This window comes from Sebastes fasciatus, chromosome 20 (genome assembly GCF_043250625.1).
Source record: "Sebastes fasciatus isolate fSebFas1 chromosome 20, fSebFas1.pri, whole genome shotgun sequence".
In the NCBI taxonomy this organism is placed as follows: Eukaryota; Metazoa; Chordata; class Actinopteri; order Perciformes; family Sebastidae; genus Sebastes; species Sebastes fasciatus.
Genome location: NC_133814.1, coordinates 16216128 through 16234319, shown reverse-complemented (window position 1 = coordinate 16234319; position 18192 = coordinate 16216128). Strand labels below are relative to the sequence as shown.

General features: G+C 39.9%; 1 protein-coding gene across 3 annotated transcripts; it reads right to left on the bottom strand.

The window, feature by feature from the left end:
* Positions 1-117: 117 nt before the first annotated feature.
* LOC141758592 (gap junction gamma-1 protein-like) lies at positions 118-12947 on the bottom strand. 3 transcript variants are annotated; one of them, XM_074620165.1, is made up of 4 exons: positions 12826-12947; positions 12070-12185; positions 9259-9332; positions 118-2722 (listed from the first exon to the last, which is right to left on the bottom strand). In XM_074620165.1, the coding sequence occupies exon 4, from the start codon at positions 2667-2669 to the stop codon at positions 1290-1292; it is 1380 nt and encodes a 459-aa protein (XP_074476266.1). In that variant the 5' UTR covers positions 2670-2722; positions 9259-9332; positions 12070-12185; positions 12826-12947; the 3' UTR covers positions 118-1289. The 3 variants fall into 3 exon arrangements, with proteins under 3 accessions (XP_074476266.1, XP_074476265.1, XP_074476264.1); XM_074620164.1 differs by lacking the exon at positions 12826-12947 and adding an exon at positions 12270-12428; XM_074620163.1 differs by lacking the exon at positions 12826-12947 and having other exon boundaries at positions 12070-12395.
* Positions 12948-18192: the final 5245 nt, after the last annotated feature.

Here is an 18192-nt window from a genome sequence, read left to right as displayed (position 1 = left end):
GTCCAGCAGGGGGCAGTTTGTCTGTAAATACAGCAGTTACCTCAATTAAGAAACTACATTGTCAATTTGAATGTCATGACACCATCATTGTTAAATGTACGACAAAGACCATAAGACAAATACCAATTCTTTAATCAAAACATGCACTTTTTTTTCATAAAAATAACTTTTTTTTTCTCACAAAAACACTGGCACAGTGCAAAGGACTAGCCTTAATGACATTTCAATTTGAAAATCTGCAAATAAAAGTTGTATTAATGACAAGGAACTCTTTATAGCAGGCCTGGAAAAAAACACACAACAGGCCAGATGCACTGGTTATGTTTTGTCATGTAAATTACACAAACTAGTGTACTAATGGTGCAGAAAACCTTCATAGCATTAACTTCAAACAAACAAAAAAAATGTCAAAAAGTGTAACAGCTTGACAATAAGACACTGACGACAGTTTTAACAACACAGTTAGGTCATTAAACTTTGCCAAACACTTCCATTGAACTTCTTTTCTCTCTCCAAAAAAACCCACACATGGCTGGGGAAATCAATGGACCCACATCAAACCTGGTTTGGTGAAAATATCAATACAATTATGCATACTCAGAAACAACAATATTGTTCAAAGCTTAACCGATGGATGGTAATGAAACTAGTCACGTAGACAGTAGGTAGGACTCAGCTTCCGTTTTCGGTCCATAGTGATGAGGACGTTTTGTGACAAAGTGATGCAGAGTCAATAGGAAGCAGCACTTTGGCTGTTAAAGGCACCTTTAGGTTACAGCATGGAGGGAATCAAAGACAGCACCAACATCTTCCTGCAAAAGCTATTTAACAAAATATACAAAGTTATTTTCATACTTTTACTACTTTAATTGTATGATGTATACGGCGGCAACAAAGATTTATCCAGCTTTGTCACAGACTTAAAGGATTACATAATTTCCCATCTCCTTTACATTGTCTTCAATAGTTTTCATACAAGTTTCCGTTTACACATTAGAAGCAGAATCTCTCTTGTACTGTTGCGTTTCAAGGCTGCTGAAACCTGAATGCTAATGCCCTGGGGCTGTCAAGGACAGAGCTATCAGTGGACTTGTACAAGATAGATCCTGACACTAATAAGCCCTTATAATCACCTAACTATTTTAATGGTATGAATGCTACTGAAAAGAATGTAAATTGGGTGCCGTGTCCATTTTTTTATACACAGTTTGGACACACAAATGCGAATACTGTGTCGGTCTGAGAAGGCTTTGCATTGTTTAAAAATAACAAAAGTCACAGTCTGTATTTCAGATCCACTCAGAACCCTTTATGACTCCATATTTGCTGCTGCTACTGGTGCTGCTGCCTCTGTCCGTGTCTGCCTTGCTTGAGGCGTGTTTGGAGGCCTGCCGGTGTTTACGCTCACGGTAAGGCTTGCTGTGGTTATTACTGTGGCCCTGTTGCTGGCTGTAGGCTGGACTGTCAGCCTCCAGCTTGTTCTGAGGCTGACGGATGTCCTTGTCAACACCCCTGAGGGCATCTCCCATCCCTGCTCTGCACTGGTTTTCATCATTATTGGTGTACTGCTGACGCTCCTCCTGGACAATGTTCACGTGGTTCTGCCGGCACGCCAGCTTGGCATTAGTGAGATCAGTGATGGGTAGTGGCTGGTCGTGGTGCCCCGTAGATACCAGAAGAGGCTTGATGGCGACGTTGTACCCAGGTGGAGCTGATGGTGCGTTCCAAGAAAACGCAGAGCTGCTGTAATCCTCTCCGTTCAACCCCGCCTCATGAAGAGCTCCTTGTGCACGCGTCAGCCCGCACAGCTCATCGTCGGGAAACCGCACCCGGCGGGAGCGTACGATCTCACAGATGGTGCCCAAGCCCAGGTGAAGCATCTCCCATATATTGAGCGCCAGACAGAGCAGGGAGACTGTGTACATGATGAGGAGGAAGATGGTTTTCTCAGTGGGCCGTGACACAAAGCAGTCCACGCTGTGAGGGCATGGCAGGTCTGAGCACACGTAGGTGGGAGGCACGGCGAATCCATACAGGGCGTACTGTCCACACAAGAAAGCCACCTCCAGCAAGGATCGCGTCAGGAGCTGAAGGACGTAAATACGCATCAGTCCATCCTCTTTGATACGCTGGCGCCCGTCATGGCGCACCTTGAGCTTAGTTTGTCGATCACCGCTGTTTTTTTCTTTTGCCGTTCCACCACCGTCACTCTCCACCTCTGCCATTTCATAGATCATCGGGTCTTCCTCCTGGTCATCCTCGGCCTCTTCAATGGCCCTATTCTGCTTTCTGCCCGCAAGATAGGGCTTCTTTGGTTTCTTCCGCGAAAATCCACTCACTCCCCCGCCGCCTGTCTGCTCCTCTGTCCGAGCAATTTTGTTGACAGCGTAGCCCAGGTACATGAGTGAAGGTGTGGCCACCAGAATGATTTGGAAAACCCAGAAGCGGACGTGTGAGAGCGGAGCGAAGGCGTCGTAGCAGACGTTCTCGCAGCCCGGCTGGCCCGAGTTGCAGACAAACTTGCTCTGCTCATCGTAGTAGATGGACTCCCCTCCCACGGCCGTCAGCACGATGCGGAAAACAATGAGGACAGTGAGCCAGATCTTGCCCACGAATGTAGAATGGTTGTGGATTTCTTCCAGCAGCCGAGTCAGGAAACTCCAACTCATGGTAGTGGCAGGGAAACTACAGCGAGAGGCAGCATACACCTCCTGTTACTCCCCTGTGGAGGGAAAATAAATGATTAAACTCTGTACCATGCAGACAACACTATAAGGAAAAGCACCCACATTAATACTAATTCACTAAGACCTTCTTATAGTCAAATATTTTTCCATTTAAAGACAAGCAAAATATCTGCTCACAACTTAGTAGATGGAAATCAGGCACCTAATATGTGGAGAAAAATGAAAAAAAGAGTATTTATTAATGTGTCTTTTTGTGTGTGTCTCTTAATTTGTCTCTCTTTTCCTCACACACATAATAGACACATTTTAATTCTACAAATAAAGACACCACACATTATTCTGCTGTATTCAAAAAGTGTTTTGTCAGTGCACTTTTAAGCACTTTCCTACAGTATACAGTACATGGTTATCAAATGGTACATTTCTCCATAATAATAACAAGTTTATCCTTTATTCTTTTAATAGCTATGCCCCACAGTTCATGTCTAAACACACTCTTGGCATTAGTACACACAGGGAAGAGTAATGACAACAATGGAATGTCTAACCATAATTGCTATTGTTAACTGAACGTCCCTGATAGGCATTTTAAATGAGGTTGATGTTACTATGTCTGACTATCCAGATGTTGCATAAACTAAAAACTTTCTCATCTGGTTTAAGAAATAAATCTTTTTTTTCGTGCTGGAAAACGACTGAACCTGAGGAGGAATCAGCAAAATGATTCTTTCACTACCACTTAAATGGACAATTAATATCAAGTACTGACTGCATCGATTATGCAATTTAAAAAAATTAAGTGAATTACAATGATTACTTATGATAATGGAGGAAGTATTCCACGTAAAGAGTAGTGGTGTGAGGGGGAATGCATTACAGTAAAAGTGTTATTATTTCAAAACTCTTTTGTGGTTTGTTGTTGTTTCAGTAAATAAAAAATGCCTTTAATATCCGGTTTCTATCGGCTGTGGAATGTGAATTAACTTCAAATATATCCACCATTTAATACCTTAATGAAGGTGACATGAATTCACAGAACATAAACTAGAGTAAAGCCATTCACTGATTATCCATAATGGCACTAGCACATTAATATAAGACATTATTATGAGACATTATAAGTATTTGCATACTAATATATGACATTAACCACTTCTTAACATTACCCTCCTTAGATAAGAGGTACAACAAGGGATTTAGCCTAGTTGTTTGTTTAACTTTTAAATGTGTTTTTACTCTCATAAACATTGTTTTTCACATATAATGCAGAAAAAGAACATGATTCTAATTACTGGACAGATGGAACAACACAACAACAATATGGACTACATATAATAGCTTTAAATACAGCTCAGCTCCGTGCTAACATGTGCTGTAATTAGCTAGACAGGGCTGGTGTAAAGAGATGCTCTGAGGCCGTAGCACACTAGATGGTTAGCTAACATACATAGGCCACATGGAGATGAAGCAGCACACACACACAAACCAAAGAATGAAATCACTGTGTATGACTGAAATTAGTCTACACAGTATCTCTCTCTCTCTCAGTCAAATTTAGTCCTCTACTGAACTACACCATCTCATACTGTACCTAACCCTGAAATAACTCTGTTTAACCTGCAGACATCCATCTGCCCAAAACGTACGCAGCAGACATTTCCACCAGTCACTCATGCAAGAGGAAATCTAAAAGGTTCAGACTTTAGTGGGGCACACTATGTCTGCATGTGTGTGTGTGTATATGAGTTCAGAGGGTTTCTTAGGACAGTATATATTCCATCTACCGCGGCTCTTGCACGGTTGCTTGTATTAACATGCACATGACATCCATCTACCAACAGCGGACAGAGACTGAGGCAAACAAGGTCCAGTGATAAAGGAACAGCCTTGAGGTTGTTCTGGGGCTGTCCCTGTCGGAAGTCAATTATGTTATCATACTGTTTGGCAAAATATAAAAATAAAAAAAAGCTTGTTTCAGTGTTAAGGGTTTAAATCAAAAAGCTATTCTTTCAAACAGCTCACAGTTTTTCAGAGTGACCACTCCATTTGGCTAAATTAGGCCTTCTGGCTATTTCCATAGGTGTGCCTGACAACATGAAACCGTAACATGGGATTTGCTGTTCTTATTAAGGGTGTTAACAAAACATTAATCTGGATCAATATATGTATTCAGTTATCAACAATCCAATATCATCGATGCAAAGTGAAAACATCGATACATCATTTTTAAGATACGCCTTTATTTTGAAAATTCCCCTGGCATGTCTGTGTTATCATTTCCATCCAAGCGCACGTCCTTCCTACAGAGCCCAGTAATAAAATTGTCAAATTATATTTTAGTTGCTTTTTATGAGTTGATATAAATATAACTCATTATGTTAAATGGGCATATGTTATCGTCCCATATTGATCACAGGCCACTGCAATTGAATCGAATCAAAATAGTATCGTGGCACACATTGTGATATCAGCAAATATTGTATCCAAAGAATCAATTTGATATTGTATCGTGATGAAACTTGTGATTTACACCACTAGTTATTAGTTTTATGACTGAAATGATTAATTAACGAGTAGAAAATTAAACTTTGATAATTGACTGTTTGCTTGAAAATCGTCAAAGAATTTTTTTTTTTGCTGTTCCAGCTTTTCAAATGTGAGGGTTTACTGATTTCACTGTGAATTGAATACATACAAGACATTTGAGTATGTTCCTTTTCACTATTTTTATGAAATTTTATGGACTAAACAATGATCGAATAGTTCCCAGTGACTATCTAAATAGTATTTTTACTTGAGATGCCTATCCCTAACAATTACTTGAGTAATCAAAACAATAATCGATAATACTAATAATTGTTAGTTGCTGCCCTAATTTGACCTACTCATTACAAATTGAGAATTTATTACTTTAAAAAGTTGCTTTTCAGGTGACTTTATTTTTCGATATGCAATACCCTGGCAACCCCAGAGATTAAAATGCATTTAAACAAGTGCATACAGTATACAGAGCTCTCACACTTTTATCAATGACATGCCACTGAAAAATTCTATCACTGCCACGTCATTTATAATGGGCATACTGACACACATACTGACACAAAAATAGAAAGAAACAAAAAACTCCTATGAACCAGATCCAGTTGCTGTTACCATGCTTCCTCCTTATGTCTCACTCAGTAGAGAAAACAAGTCCTGACTGTCTCATTAAGAGTCACATGCCCTCTAAAACTGCACATCTGGCCACGTTTGTTGTGTAATGCTCTATTTGGAGGCCCAGTAGAACAGCTATCACCACCCAAACACAAGTCTCGCATGGGAGGAAACTGGGAGCAATCCTTCACACTGCTCATTTTCGGCTCAGCTCAGCTCATCAGCAAAGCAAATCATGCTGCTGCACAGCAATACGGAGGAAATTACAGGCCATAAAATCAGGTATTTTAAGTCATAACAATCTTACGACCTAATCTAAGACCTAATTTTAGAATAACATGTAAAAAAACAAAACAGATTTAGGTCTAACTGATCCTCTTGAATGAAAGTAATGACTCAAAAATAAGAACTTTTCCCATGTTTTTACTAAACTTGAACAGCTATTGGCCCTGCAGGTAAACATTTTGATGAGGGGTTCCCTATACTGCTTGTAATTTGCAACACTAGTAGTCAGAAAACAACTTCATTCAGCCTAAATAGAGCCTAACCCTCTAAACACAGACACAAACTAATGGAATAATAAGATGAACACGTGTATAAATGATTACCTTTCAGCTTTTGGTGCCAGATTTGTGATAAACACTCCATCCTCTCTTGTAAAACATGTATGCGTCCAACCAGAGCCTGCTGTTAACACTTTTTCTGGCAAGTATCTATGTGAAACCACTGAATGCAGTTGTAAAGCGGACCAGAAAATGAACCCTACAGATGTTTTTTTGTAAAACTGCTCCCTTGAGTTTGAATGAAGTGTGTTTTACGATGATCAGCGGGGCAAAATGACTGTTTCTGTCGGTGGAGTCTGGTGGCTTTGAGGAGAGCATACAACGGCAGTTTCTTTTCACATCTAAGTCAATGAATTAAGGGTTTATTTTGACCAAAAACAGATTTGGATGATTGTTGGAACAGTGGAAAGACTAACAAAGAAATATGGTTTTACGTTGATCAACGAGGTAAAATTACTGTTTCTGTTAATGGAGTCTTGTGGTTTTGAGGAGAGCATATTGATTGTATGTTTTGTACTTTAATACATTATAATAATTGGCCAAATCTCTATTGATTTTATCTATTTCTTAATAGGCCTACATTTTCCATTCTGGACATGTAAGTTTGGCTATCGATAAAACATCTCAGGCACTTAGGGACATAAAAGCTTCATGTCAAGCCCTGTGCCTAGTCTCAAAAAGTAGTAACAGCTCCATAGCCCAAAGTGCCACATCGAAAGCCTGAAGGTGATACGTTGCATTTTCCCCCACATGTCTCCCAGACCCAGACCAAAAGCCTCCAGTTTCCTACAGCGCCAGTAAAATAAGTATTTTAGGAGTGTTACTTTAAAGAGCAGGCAGGCTCGTACATGCCTATCTAAGAGGGCTTCAAGCTGTGAACATGAAGGTTTGTGGTTTCCTTCAAAGCAGTTAAAGTGATGCTTTACCCAAAACCTGTCTTTTGAGTATGAAACACTCAACCACTATTAACTTGAAAGGCGACTGTAAAAAGTTTGTAGACTGCTGACAATACACTTCCTTTTTTTAAAGGTATATTTTGGGGGTATTTTTTCTTCTTAATTAGACATATTACAAACTAGAAAGCTGACGGGAAAAAGTGTTTAGATTCGCATAATACCCTTTTGGGTATGATAGACAGTTTGGTGCCGTCAGTGAGCGTCCGTCGACCTATTTTTTTTCGGTGTGTCCCGCACTGTCGGCTCTAGCCAATTCAGGATGTTGAATCTGTGGCGCTTGTCGGTGAGACAAATCCCTCTGATTGGCGGTTCAGCTTAAACGTATCAGTGCACGAGAAGAGAAACGGACATGTGGAAAGCAAGCCAACAAGTAAAGTTAAGAGGAAAATCATAGAAGGCTCTTCTCATTTTTCATCTTTATCTCATCTGATCATACCAATACACAGATATTTTCACAACGACATGGCCATCTGGAATGACGCTAAGTGGTGAGTGAGAGTGTTGTGAAAATGGTCGGTAAACGCCGCTTTGTTTCATGTACGTATCATAACAACGGCTTGTATATCCACAGAAGAAACAAATCACCGGCACTCACAGATAGAGACTTTTTTAGTTCTGTGCAACCAAACAAACGTGTTTCAGCTATAAGCCGTCATCAGCATATATCCGCAGTCCTTGGTCTTCCGGTTTCCCTTTTTGAATGACAAATACAGACTACAGCGACCTGCTGGTGTAGAGAGTTATTTCCTCTCACGCAGGCGCAGAACGTCTGTGCTAACTGGTCGTCGGCTTTAGTCTTTGTGGTGTGTTTGGGTGCAACTTGTCGGCAGAAACAAAGGCGACGTGAGGCGACGCAACAGACGGCCTTCGTCGGCACTAGTTCTCTGATGTCGGGTTGGTGGTTCCCCAGCTTTAGATCCCTAAGATGCCCCGAAACTGGACTTCTAAATAAATCAGAGCATGGCTAAGTATACGTTTGCTAAAACTTCACCGTTGTGCATTTAGTGCAGATGAAAAGATGGTAAAAAATAAAATCAGGTGATAATAACTAACAGACCTGAGAGCGATGACAATAACAAGAAGATTCATTACCACGATTGCATACGTCTTTGCAAACTTAAATAAACATTCTGTCTGGAGGAAATGCAAGTGTAATTACCCAAACTCATCTATCATCACTGTATATCCATACCTGCAGCCCGCAGCCATCTACTCAAAGACGTCAAACCACACACGGAAGATGTATAGTATGTGTATGCACAACATAACTTGATCTAGACACAAGCCTTTAGCATGAAGAGCTAATTTGTCATGAAGAAGACGCCAATGCAAGTACGCCAGCTTTCATACAAAAATCAATCATCCAGCTAAAAAGAGCTGGGATCTACCCAGGAGTACTACAAGAAGTGGAGAATTAATGCCTAGTACAAGAGTGTCTCAGTTGTTATTATGCTCTTAGTGTCAGGTCTTTTCAGGGGGAAACCTACTTTGTATACCTTCACATTTCACCATATGTTATTTTACTATGAACGTAAACACAAACATTAATTGTATCGTGCCTCCTCTACAGAATTAGCCTTTAATATTAGTGTATATTTGATTTGATTATCATTATAAGGATAATTCTGCACAGACAGACAATGACAGGTTTCTGGATTTTATCTTAACCAAGTGATATGTTTATCATGTGACATATTTATAGTTTGAAAACTAAGTAGACTACAAATAAGTATATATTTTTTTTTACATACTTCTACTAATCCTCATTTCATAACAAACTGCACTGCTCCTGTTACTCCTCCTCCGTCTTCCCAACAACTAAAACTAATAATAATAGAAAAAACATTCATCAATCATGTCATTATTTGCATTTTTGCATAATGAAGTGAATGTTATTACCTATTTTTGTTTTATCCACCCGGTCCTCCTTGTTTTTCCGGCCAGAATTTAGAGATATTTCAATCCCCATGTGCCTGCAAAGTGAACAGAGATGATAACACCATAAAACATGTATTTAATCACAGTTTTTATATTTGACAGTAGCATTGTTGATTGAGAGTTTCATGGTGATTTTCAGTAGCACATGTATGTAAATGTTTTTGTTCATGTTTTAACTTTAACTCTGCTTTGCCTCTAGTTTGAGAGCTAAAAGAAAAAAATTAAAAGATTAAAAGAAAAACTGAAGTTGACAAAGTTGTCAAAGTTTAAGCTTATATGTACTTCTGATCATCACTAGTAATTTTTTCACCGTAAATATGAAGGTGGCAAAACAACTTAACAAATACAATATCCCAAAAAGAAAAGCATGTAAAACTAGATTTTGTGCGGTACTTGGTTTCCAATAAAAAAACAAAATAATTTAGCTTTAGCCAGCTGCTTGGACATATACTGTACATATCAGTGGGTATATCGAAGGGTACTGCAATGAATAGTCGACTAACTTAATCAACTGGACAGAGTAACATATGAAAAACGAGGCAAACTTTATCTGGTTTTAGTTTCGGAAATGTGAAGATTTGCTGCTTTTCTCTGTTTTATATCAGTGTTAATTGAATATATTTGGAAAAAAGCTCCAGTAATATTTGAGTTGGATTCCAGGTAGGGCTGTCAAAGTTAACCCGATAATAACACGTTAACGCAAATTCGTTTTAGCGCCACTAATTTCTTTACCGCATTCATGCAATTTGCGATTTTTAGGGGTTTAGGTTGTAGGTTGTAGTGGGCTCATTTTTTAAAGCTAGAGTGAAGATACTGTACTTGCTTGTCGCGAAGAAGGTTAAATAACGCTCCAAACTTATGCTAAATTTTGGCATGGCCATTTTCAAAGGGGTCCCCTGACCTCTGACCTCAAGATATGTGAATGAAAATGGGTTCTATGGGTACCCACGAGTCTCCCCTTTACAGACATGCCCACTTTATGATAATCACATGCAGTTTTGGGACAAGTCATAGTCAAGTCAGCACACTGACACACTGACAACTGTTGTTGCCTGTTGGGCTTGAGTTTGCCATGTTATGATTTGTGCATATTTGTTATGCTAAATGCAGTACCTGTGAGGGTTTCTGGACAATATTGCCATTGTTTTGTGTTGTTAATTGATTTCTAATAATAAATAATAGGGCTGTCAATCGATTAAAATATTTCATTGCGATTAATCGCACATTTTGTATCTATTCAAAATGTACCATAAAGGGAGATTTGTCAAGTATTTAATACTCTTATCAACATGGGAGTGGGCAAACATACTGCTTTATGCATATATTTATTATTGGAAATCAATTAACAACACAAAACACTGACAAATATTGTCAAGAAACCCTCACAGGTAGTGTATTTAGCATAAAAAATATGCTCAAATCATAACATGGCAAACTGCATGTGATTATCATAAAGTGGGCATGTCTGTAAAGGGGAGACTCGTGGGTACCCACAGAATATTGGATATAGCATATAGCATTTGCATATAGCGTTATTATTGTGTTAACTTTGACAGCCCTATAATATATACATATATTTGCATAAAGCAAGCATATTTGACCACTCCTATGTTGATAAGAGTATGAAATACTTTGAACAGATAAAAATGTGTGATTAATCGCGATTGATCATGGACAATCATGCGATTAATCGTGATTAAATATTTTAATTGATTGACAGCCCTAGTTCTAGGACATTGTGATGGTGTTTTTCACTTTTTTCTGATATGTATGTGTGTATACATATATATATACAATGTATATATATATACATTCAAAATGATGTCTAGGGACATCCAGCTGTGGTTTTGAAAGTGCAACTAACCAGCCTATTATTTTCATATATACAGCTCTGGAAAAAATTAAGAGACCACTTCAAAATTATCAGTTTCTCTGGTTTTACTATTTATTGGTATGTGTTTGAGAAAAATGACATTTTTTGTTATATTCTATAAACTACTGACAACATTTCTCCCAAATTTCAAATAAAAATATTGTCATTTAGAGCATTTATTTGCAGAAAATGAAAATTGGTCAAAATAACAAAAAAGATGCAGTGTTTTCAGATCTGGAATAATGCAAAGAAAACAAGTTCATATTAATTTTTAAACAACAAAATACTAATGTTTTACCTTAGGAAGAGTTCAGAAATCAATATTTGGTGGAATAACCTTGATTTACAATCACAGCTTTCATGCATCTTGGCATGCTCTCCACCAGTCTTTCACATTGCTTTGACCATTACAAGTGGTCTCTTAATTTTTTCCAGAGCTGTATATACAATGTATATATATACACATTCAAAATGATGTCTCGAGACATCCAGTTGTGGTTTTGAAAGTGCAACTAACCAGCCTATTATTTTCATATATATATAGTTATATACATACACATATATATATATATATGTATATATATACATATATATATATACATATATATATAACTATATATATATGAAAATAATAGGCTGGTTAGTTGCACTTTCAAAACCACAACTGGATGTCTCGAGACATCATTTTGAATGCTAACGACGTTGAGCTAACGTTGAGCTAACGTTAAGGAAAGACACTCAAAAAGTTTACTTAGAGGTTTGTTTTTCGTTTTCAACCTTGACAAAAATATATAGGCTAATGCTTATTAAGGCTAACAATAATTATCAAGTACATTTGTCACGTTACAGTAAGTTAAAAAGCCTTGTAAAACACAATAGACAAAGTGATGTTGTCCTACCTCCAGTGACTTCACCATGGCTTCACCTCTTCTTCCTCACAGGCACGTTTTGGCGCCGCTCAGGAAGCTTCATCCGCGGTCACACTTCACACATCAACCGGACAGATACGGTACTTCTGTGCAGAGGAGAATACAACTCTTCAGAGCCGAATTACAGAAAAAAGTGCGGTGTAAACGCTGAGTCATAAAAATGTACTCACAGTTTTAAGTGAGGGTGAGTTTTTAGTAATTTGAGCTTTAAATTGACTTTTTTTGTATGTATCCTGGAGAGACGCGACTGGAGAGGAGAGAGAAGCTTGATTGTGTGAGCAGCAGAGGAAGACTAAACAGGCTGGTGCAAGAGGCAAGGAGGGGTTTGTGTGTGTGTGTGAGTGAGAGCGAGAGAGAGAGAGAGAGAGAGAGAGAGAGAGAGAGAGTCAAGCATGGGCAATTTTCTTTATTCACATTGTTATAAAAGATAAAAAAAATAAAAAAAATACTGCCCCCATATTTGAACAAACCACAGCATTAGTGCCCTCTTGGATGCTCTGGTAGATAAACCATGATAAATTGCGCTTTAGGGAGCCCTTCCAGTGGAGAAAACGTGATAAAGTGCCCTCTATGGCAGGGGTTCTCAACCTTTTATAACTTGAGGCCCACCTCTGATTGTTAAAATAATTCAGAGGACCACCTTACCAAATAAATGACAAACTGGGCTATAAATATGTGTTATATGCCACTGTCAGGTGTAATGACCCAGATAAATATTCAGCTTACCGTCTCCCATCACTGCCATCCAATATGAATCCAAACTATTCAGGGTCATATTTCCACACCACAGGCTTTGGAGCTTTTACTGGAGCAGGGTTGTCTCCAACATCACTTTTCGTTAAAAAAAAAAAAAGCTCCATTTTGTGTCACTGCATCTGTGACATACACTCACCGGCCACTTTATTAGGTACAAGGTGTACCTAATAAAGTGGCCGGTGCTAGTACCGGGTGGTCTTCTGCTGCTGTAGCCCATCTGCTTCAAGGTTGGACGTGTTGTGCGTTCAGAGATGGTATTCTGCATACCTTGGTTGTAACGAGTGGTTATTTGAGTTACTGTTGCCTTTCTATCATCTCCAACCACTCTGCCCATTCTCCTCTGACCTCTGACATCAACAAGGCATTTCCGTCCACACAACTGCCGCTCACTGGATATTTTCTCTTGTTCGGACCATTCTCTGTAAACCCTAGAGATGGTTGTGTGTGAAAATCCCAGTAGATCAGCAGTTTTTGAAATACTCAGACCAGCCTGTCTGGCACCAACAACCATGCCACGTTCAAAGTCACTTAAATCCCCTTTCTTCCCCATTCTGATGCTCGGTTTGAACTTCAGCAAGTCGTCTTCACCACGTCTAGATGACGTAATGCATTGAGTTGCTGCCATGTGATTGGCTGATTAGCTATTTGTGTTAACAAGCAATTGAACAGGTGTGCCTAATAAAGTGGCCGGTGAGTGTATATGTCTGTAAAGGGGAGACTCGTGGGTACCCATAAAACCCATTTTCATTCACATACTTTGAGGTCAGAGGTCAAGTGACCCCTTTGAAAATGGCCATGCCAGTTTTTCCTCGCCAAAATTTAGCGTAACTTTGAGGTGTTATTTAGCCTCCTTTCCGGAAAGCTAGCATGGCATGGTCGGTACCAATGGATTCATTAGGATTTTTAGTTTCATATCATTCCAGTACCCTTCCTCTAGCTTTAAAACCCGCCTGCTACAATCTCTGAAAAACAGAATAGCGGCCGTTGGATTTTGAAGAGGTTAATCTAACCATTTGTCAACACCTCCGCAGCCCACTAGGTGGTACTCTGAGGCCCACCAGTGGGCCCCGGGCCCAGTAGTTGAGAATAGCTGCTCTAGGGTGCCCTTCCAGTGGGCAAAACATGTTAAAGTGCCCTCTAGGGTGCCCTTCCAGTGGGCAAAACATGTTAAAGTGCTCTCTAGGGGGCCCTTCCAGTGGGCAAAACATGTTAAAGTGCCCTCTAGGGTGCCCTTCCAGTGGACAACACATGATAAAGTGCCCTCTAGGGTGCCCTTTCAGTGGAGAAAAGGTGATAAAGTGCCCTGTAGGGTGCCCTTTCAGTGAGGAAAATGTGATAAAAGTGCCCTCTATGTTGCCCTTCCAGTGGAGAAAATGTGATAAAGTGTCCTCTAGGGTGCCCTTCCAGTGGACAAAACATGTTAAAGTGCCCTCTAGGGTGCCCTTCCTTTGGAGAAAATGCGATAAAGTGCCATCTAGGTTGGCCTTCCAGTGGAGAAAACATGATGTAGTGCCCTCTAAGGTGGCCTTAAAATTGAGAAAACATAATTGTAGTGCCATATAGGCTGCCCTTTATACTAGAAAACTTTCTGCGTGCTGGTGCCCGACCGTTTCTCACTGCATCACTGAATCTATACGTCACCTTTTATAACTGCAGTTGAATGCCAAAGCAATCACAACTGTGTGGGAAATACCAGTTCTCCTAAAAACATTACACAGCACACAGTCTATTATTCTGTAGCCACATATTTTCAAAGGTTATGACCTCCTTCCTTCATCTTTGTCTTCATCTGTCATCATGTACTGTACATGTGGAAGTTTATCTCGTGACAAGTGATGACTTTGACGTTCGCTCACCGTGCAGCAGAGCATGTGAAAACACGTGTTGATAACTTCCACCTTTTTGTACAGAGGTTAATCGCAAAGTTTCTGGTTTCCTCCTGTTCCTTCTAGTTCTGGCTGCACTAACGGTAGAAAGATTTAGAGCTTTATTGAAAAGGGAGATTTCATAAAACACATATATTTACCACACTGTTGTCTTTAGACGGAGCTTGAGACTGAGCAGACACCAACAGCTTGTTTCATCTTCCATCAGGCTTTTGGATACAAATCAGGAGCTTTTATGCTTTCAGCTATCAATTCCTCAACAAGCTGCTTTTAAGGGGCACTCCATGAATTTTACACATAAAGGTCAATTTACTTATCAGGGAGAACACTACTCAGCTTGTCAAAACAGCTGTATAATGTCATCTGTAGTTCTGGTTTGGAGCTTTCTAAAGCGCTAGAAAATAACCCTGATGATGTGAACAGTCTGTGTACAAACTGGGGGTGTGAAGTTTGAAAGATGAGGGCGGTTAACAGGCACCGCAGCTCTGATAAAAAGATGCTATCTAGTTGCATTGTTGGAATTATAGTGTGTTTTTTTGACACATATTATTGACATTGCACATGTCAGCAACAAGGACACTCTGAAAGATCATATTTTTAATCTGAGGTGGTGTCAGACCATGTGACCTCCTCGTAAATGTCTTCCCAACTTTGAGAAATGTGTGGTGGGCTGTGTGAACTGTTCAGGAGGGACCGTGACTTTTTACTATAGCTGGGAATTCTTCTGCTTTTCTTGCAGAAATCAGAGCATAGCTATCAAGATAACAATGTACAATAGATATAGTAAACCATAGCTAGCTTACCTCCAATTCTCTCTGCAAAATGAGCAAGCCATAGTGTCTGCCTACATGTCTTTCTAGCCACGGCAAGTTCATATACACCGGCATTCAGTTTTAACAGTTTTCTTCATCTCCTTGTATTTTTATATCTGGTATATTTTTTTGTACTTTGCACTACTAACTTTTTTACTGCCTTTTTACGAACATGTTTTGCAATATGGAACTGTGATACTGGAAACTTGAATTTCCCTCGGGATCAATAAAGATATTATCTATCTATCTATCTATCTATCTATCAGACAGACAGGATGGCACGGATGATCAAGGCAGCCCGTTTCTGCCTTGTTAGCATTGTGACCCGTACAGACCTCTGCTACGCACAGTATGAGCACTCAGGTCGTGTCTGACGATCGGACAGTAGCGTGTGAGCAAATAAATCGTGAGATTTGGCTTTACATCGCAAACGATCTACTCGTACAGTAGAAACAGGAATTACACAACAACATTTCTAAAATCGTACAGTGTATTCCCAGCTTAAGTCTGCAACACATTCTCATCCCAACTCGTCAGATACTGACACTTTGTCAGACCCGTCCGTTTCATTTTTCGGTCGCAGTAAACACGTACTCAATGTTATGAATTAAACAAAAACACTTGTTTAGGTTTAGGCAACAAAACCATTTAGTTAGGTTTAGGAAAAAACAACATGGTCGGGCCTAAAATTACTATGTTTTTACAGTGCAAATGTGACTGGATGTTGTCAGCACAGGACACAAACAAACAGCTGATTGTAAAGTCAAAGTGAAATGTAAAGCACGGGACACGGACAGCGGTCTCCTGGATGAAAGCCTTGTGTTTGTTGGACCCATCCACCTCCCCTCCTGCCCGTCCTGTGTGTCTCTTTCACTCTTTAAACTACGTCACTACAACACTTTCCCTGTGCGTTTAATGTTGCCAGGGATGGGTTTTCATTGTAGTTAATGGAAAGCCCGGTGCGTCTCATCCCGTCACTAAAGGGTGCCTTGTGTGTCGTTATCGAACGCCGACAGTCGTGACAAAGCGTCGGTATTTGACACCCTGGGAATGAGAACGGGCTGAAGTGTGATACTAAATTTCTTTAATAACATGATGATGTACTTTTGCCTAAAACATTTGTTTGTTATCATTGTCCCCAAAAATTATTTTATTATATCACACAATGCATGTCCTTTGTTCAGTTTTCCTCAACCGCTACAGCTTCAGCAGATAACCCACGAATACACGAAAGCTCCTCACAATGCAGGCAGGCTGATTTTGTGATATTTAAGCTCCTCAAGGCTGATTTTTAAGCTCCTCAAGGACGTGCAGATAGATTATAACATTGCTTTTTCTGTAGCTGATGACCTACAAGCGAAGGAATCTTAGTTTTTATCTCCACTGTTCAGTTCAAGGACATCAACATACGTCGACTCGGGCATCCCACACTCCCCTCTCCTCTCCATCTCCATTTGTTGCTAACTGGCTGTTTCTGTCAGGGAGGGACTCTGCACGAAGCTATTAGCTTGACTTTTGGCGGGCATTGTGTTCTTAAACTATCAGCAGAGGAATCAAACACAGAGGAGTGGATCGAGCCTAATCAGCCTGATAGCGTTTTGGCGCAGGAAGTCCACGTCCTAATTCAAAGCGACCTCTTACAAAGCTCAAGTCCCTTAATGGAGTTATCTTTCACCTCGGAAGGAGTAATTGAATGGAGAAAAATCAATGAGGGTTATCAATAAAAGCAATCATCGGACAGCATTGCCAATTTAAAGCATTTTAACAGCTGAGTGTCTCCTGTTATTGGTGGTGGTGGTGGGCTATGTCAGCTGGTATGTGGATATTGACAGGGAGGTATAACAGGAAGCGGCGTGGCTGTCATTGACGACTTCAAGATCCTCAAATACGATTTGTCATCGTTGTCCACAGACTGATGTTAATTGGGTTTTCTGTCCATTCACTTATCCCTGGAGGTCATTGGAAATTGGGTTGTACGGAGAGTTATCTTTAGTCTATTTAATCATAATAGACAGCATGTACTCTTCTCTCCCTAACAACGTCAGCATCCATATGACCTAAATTGAAGGATCAATTCTGTTAGGATCAATTGAGCTGAGAGTTGCAAAAGTCCAGAGCGAACAGAGAAGCTTTCCAAAGAGCGATATTAGAAAAAGAAGGCAATGCATAAGGAAGAAGCGTTTCGTACAGTCAGCTTTTTGCCGGTGACGTTATCATTAGAAGCCCCAGACTGACAACAGAAAATATGTAGGTAGACAACAACAATGACATGGAATCACCCGAGGGACCCGAGTGACAGGATAAATCAGAGAGATGTGGGGTAAGAACAATGTGAGATTGGATGCAAAGATGACACGTGGAATGTCTTTATCTGATCTGACAGAAGTCGAACTAGATAGGAAGACGGGGGGTATCGGGGGAAGAGATAAAAATAGGGGTTAAACGCAGAAACAAGGTTGAAATGGCAGGCACAAAATAGATTTTTACAAGCTGAATCAACAAATTACTTGGCTGACTTCAGCAGCACGTCAAACCCACATGGTGATATCATGGAGCACGCACAAACACCTCATGTCATCTCCGTCACCACAGCCTTCAGCCTCTGCTGTCATATAGTTGTTTCATGAATTCACATCAGC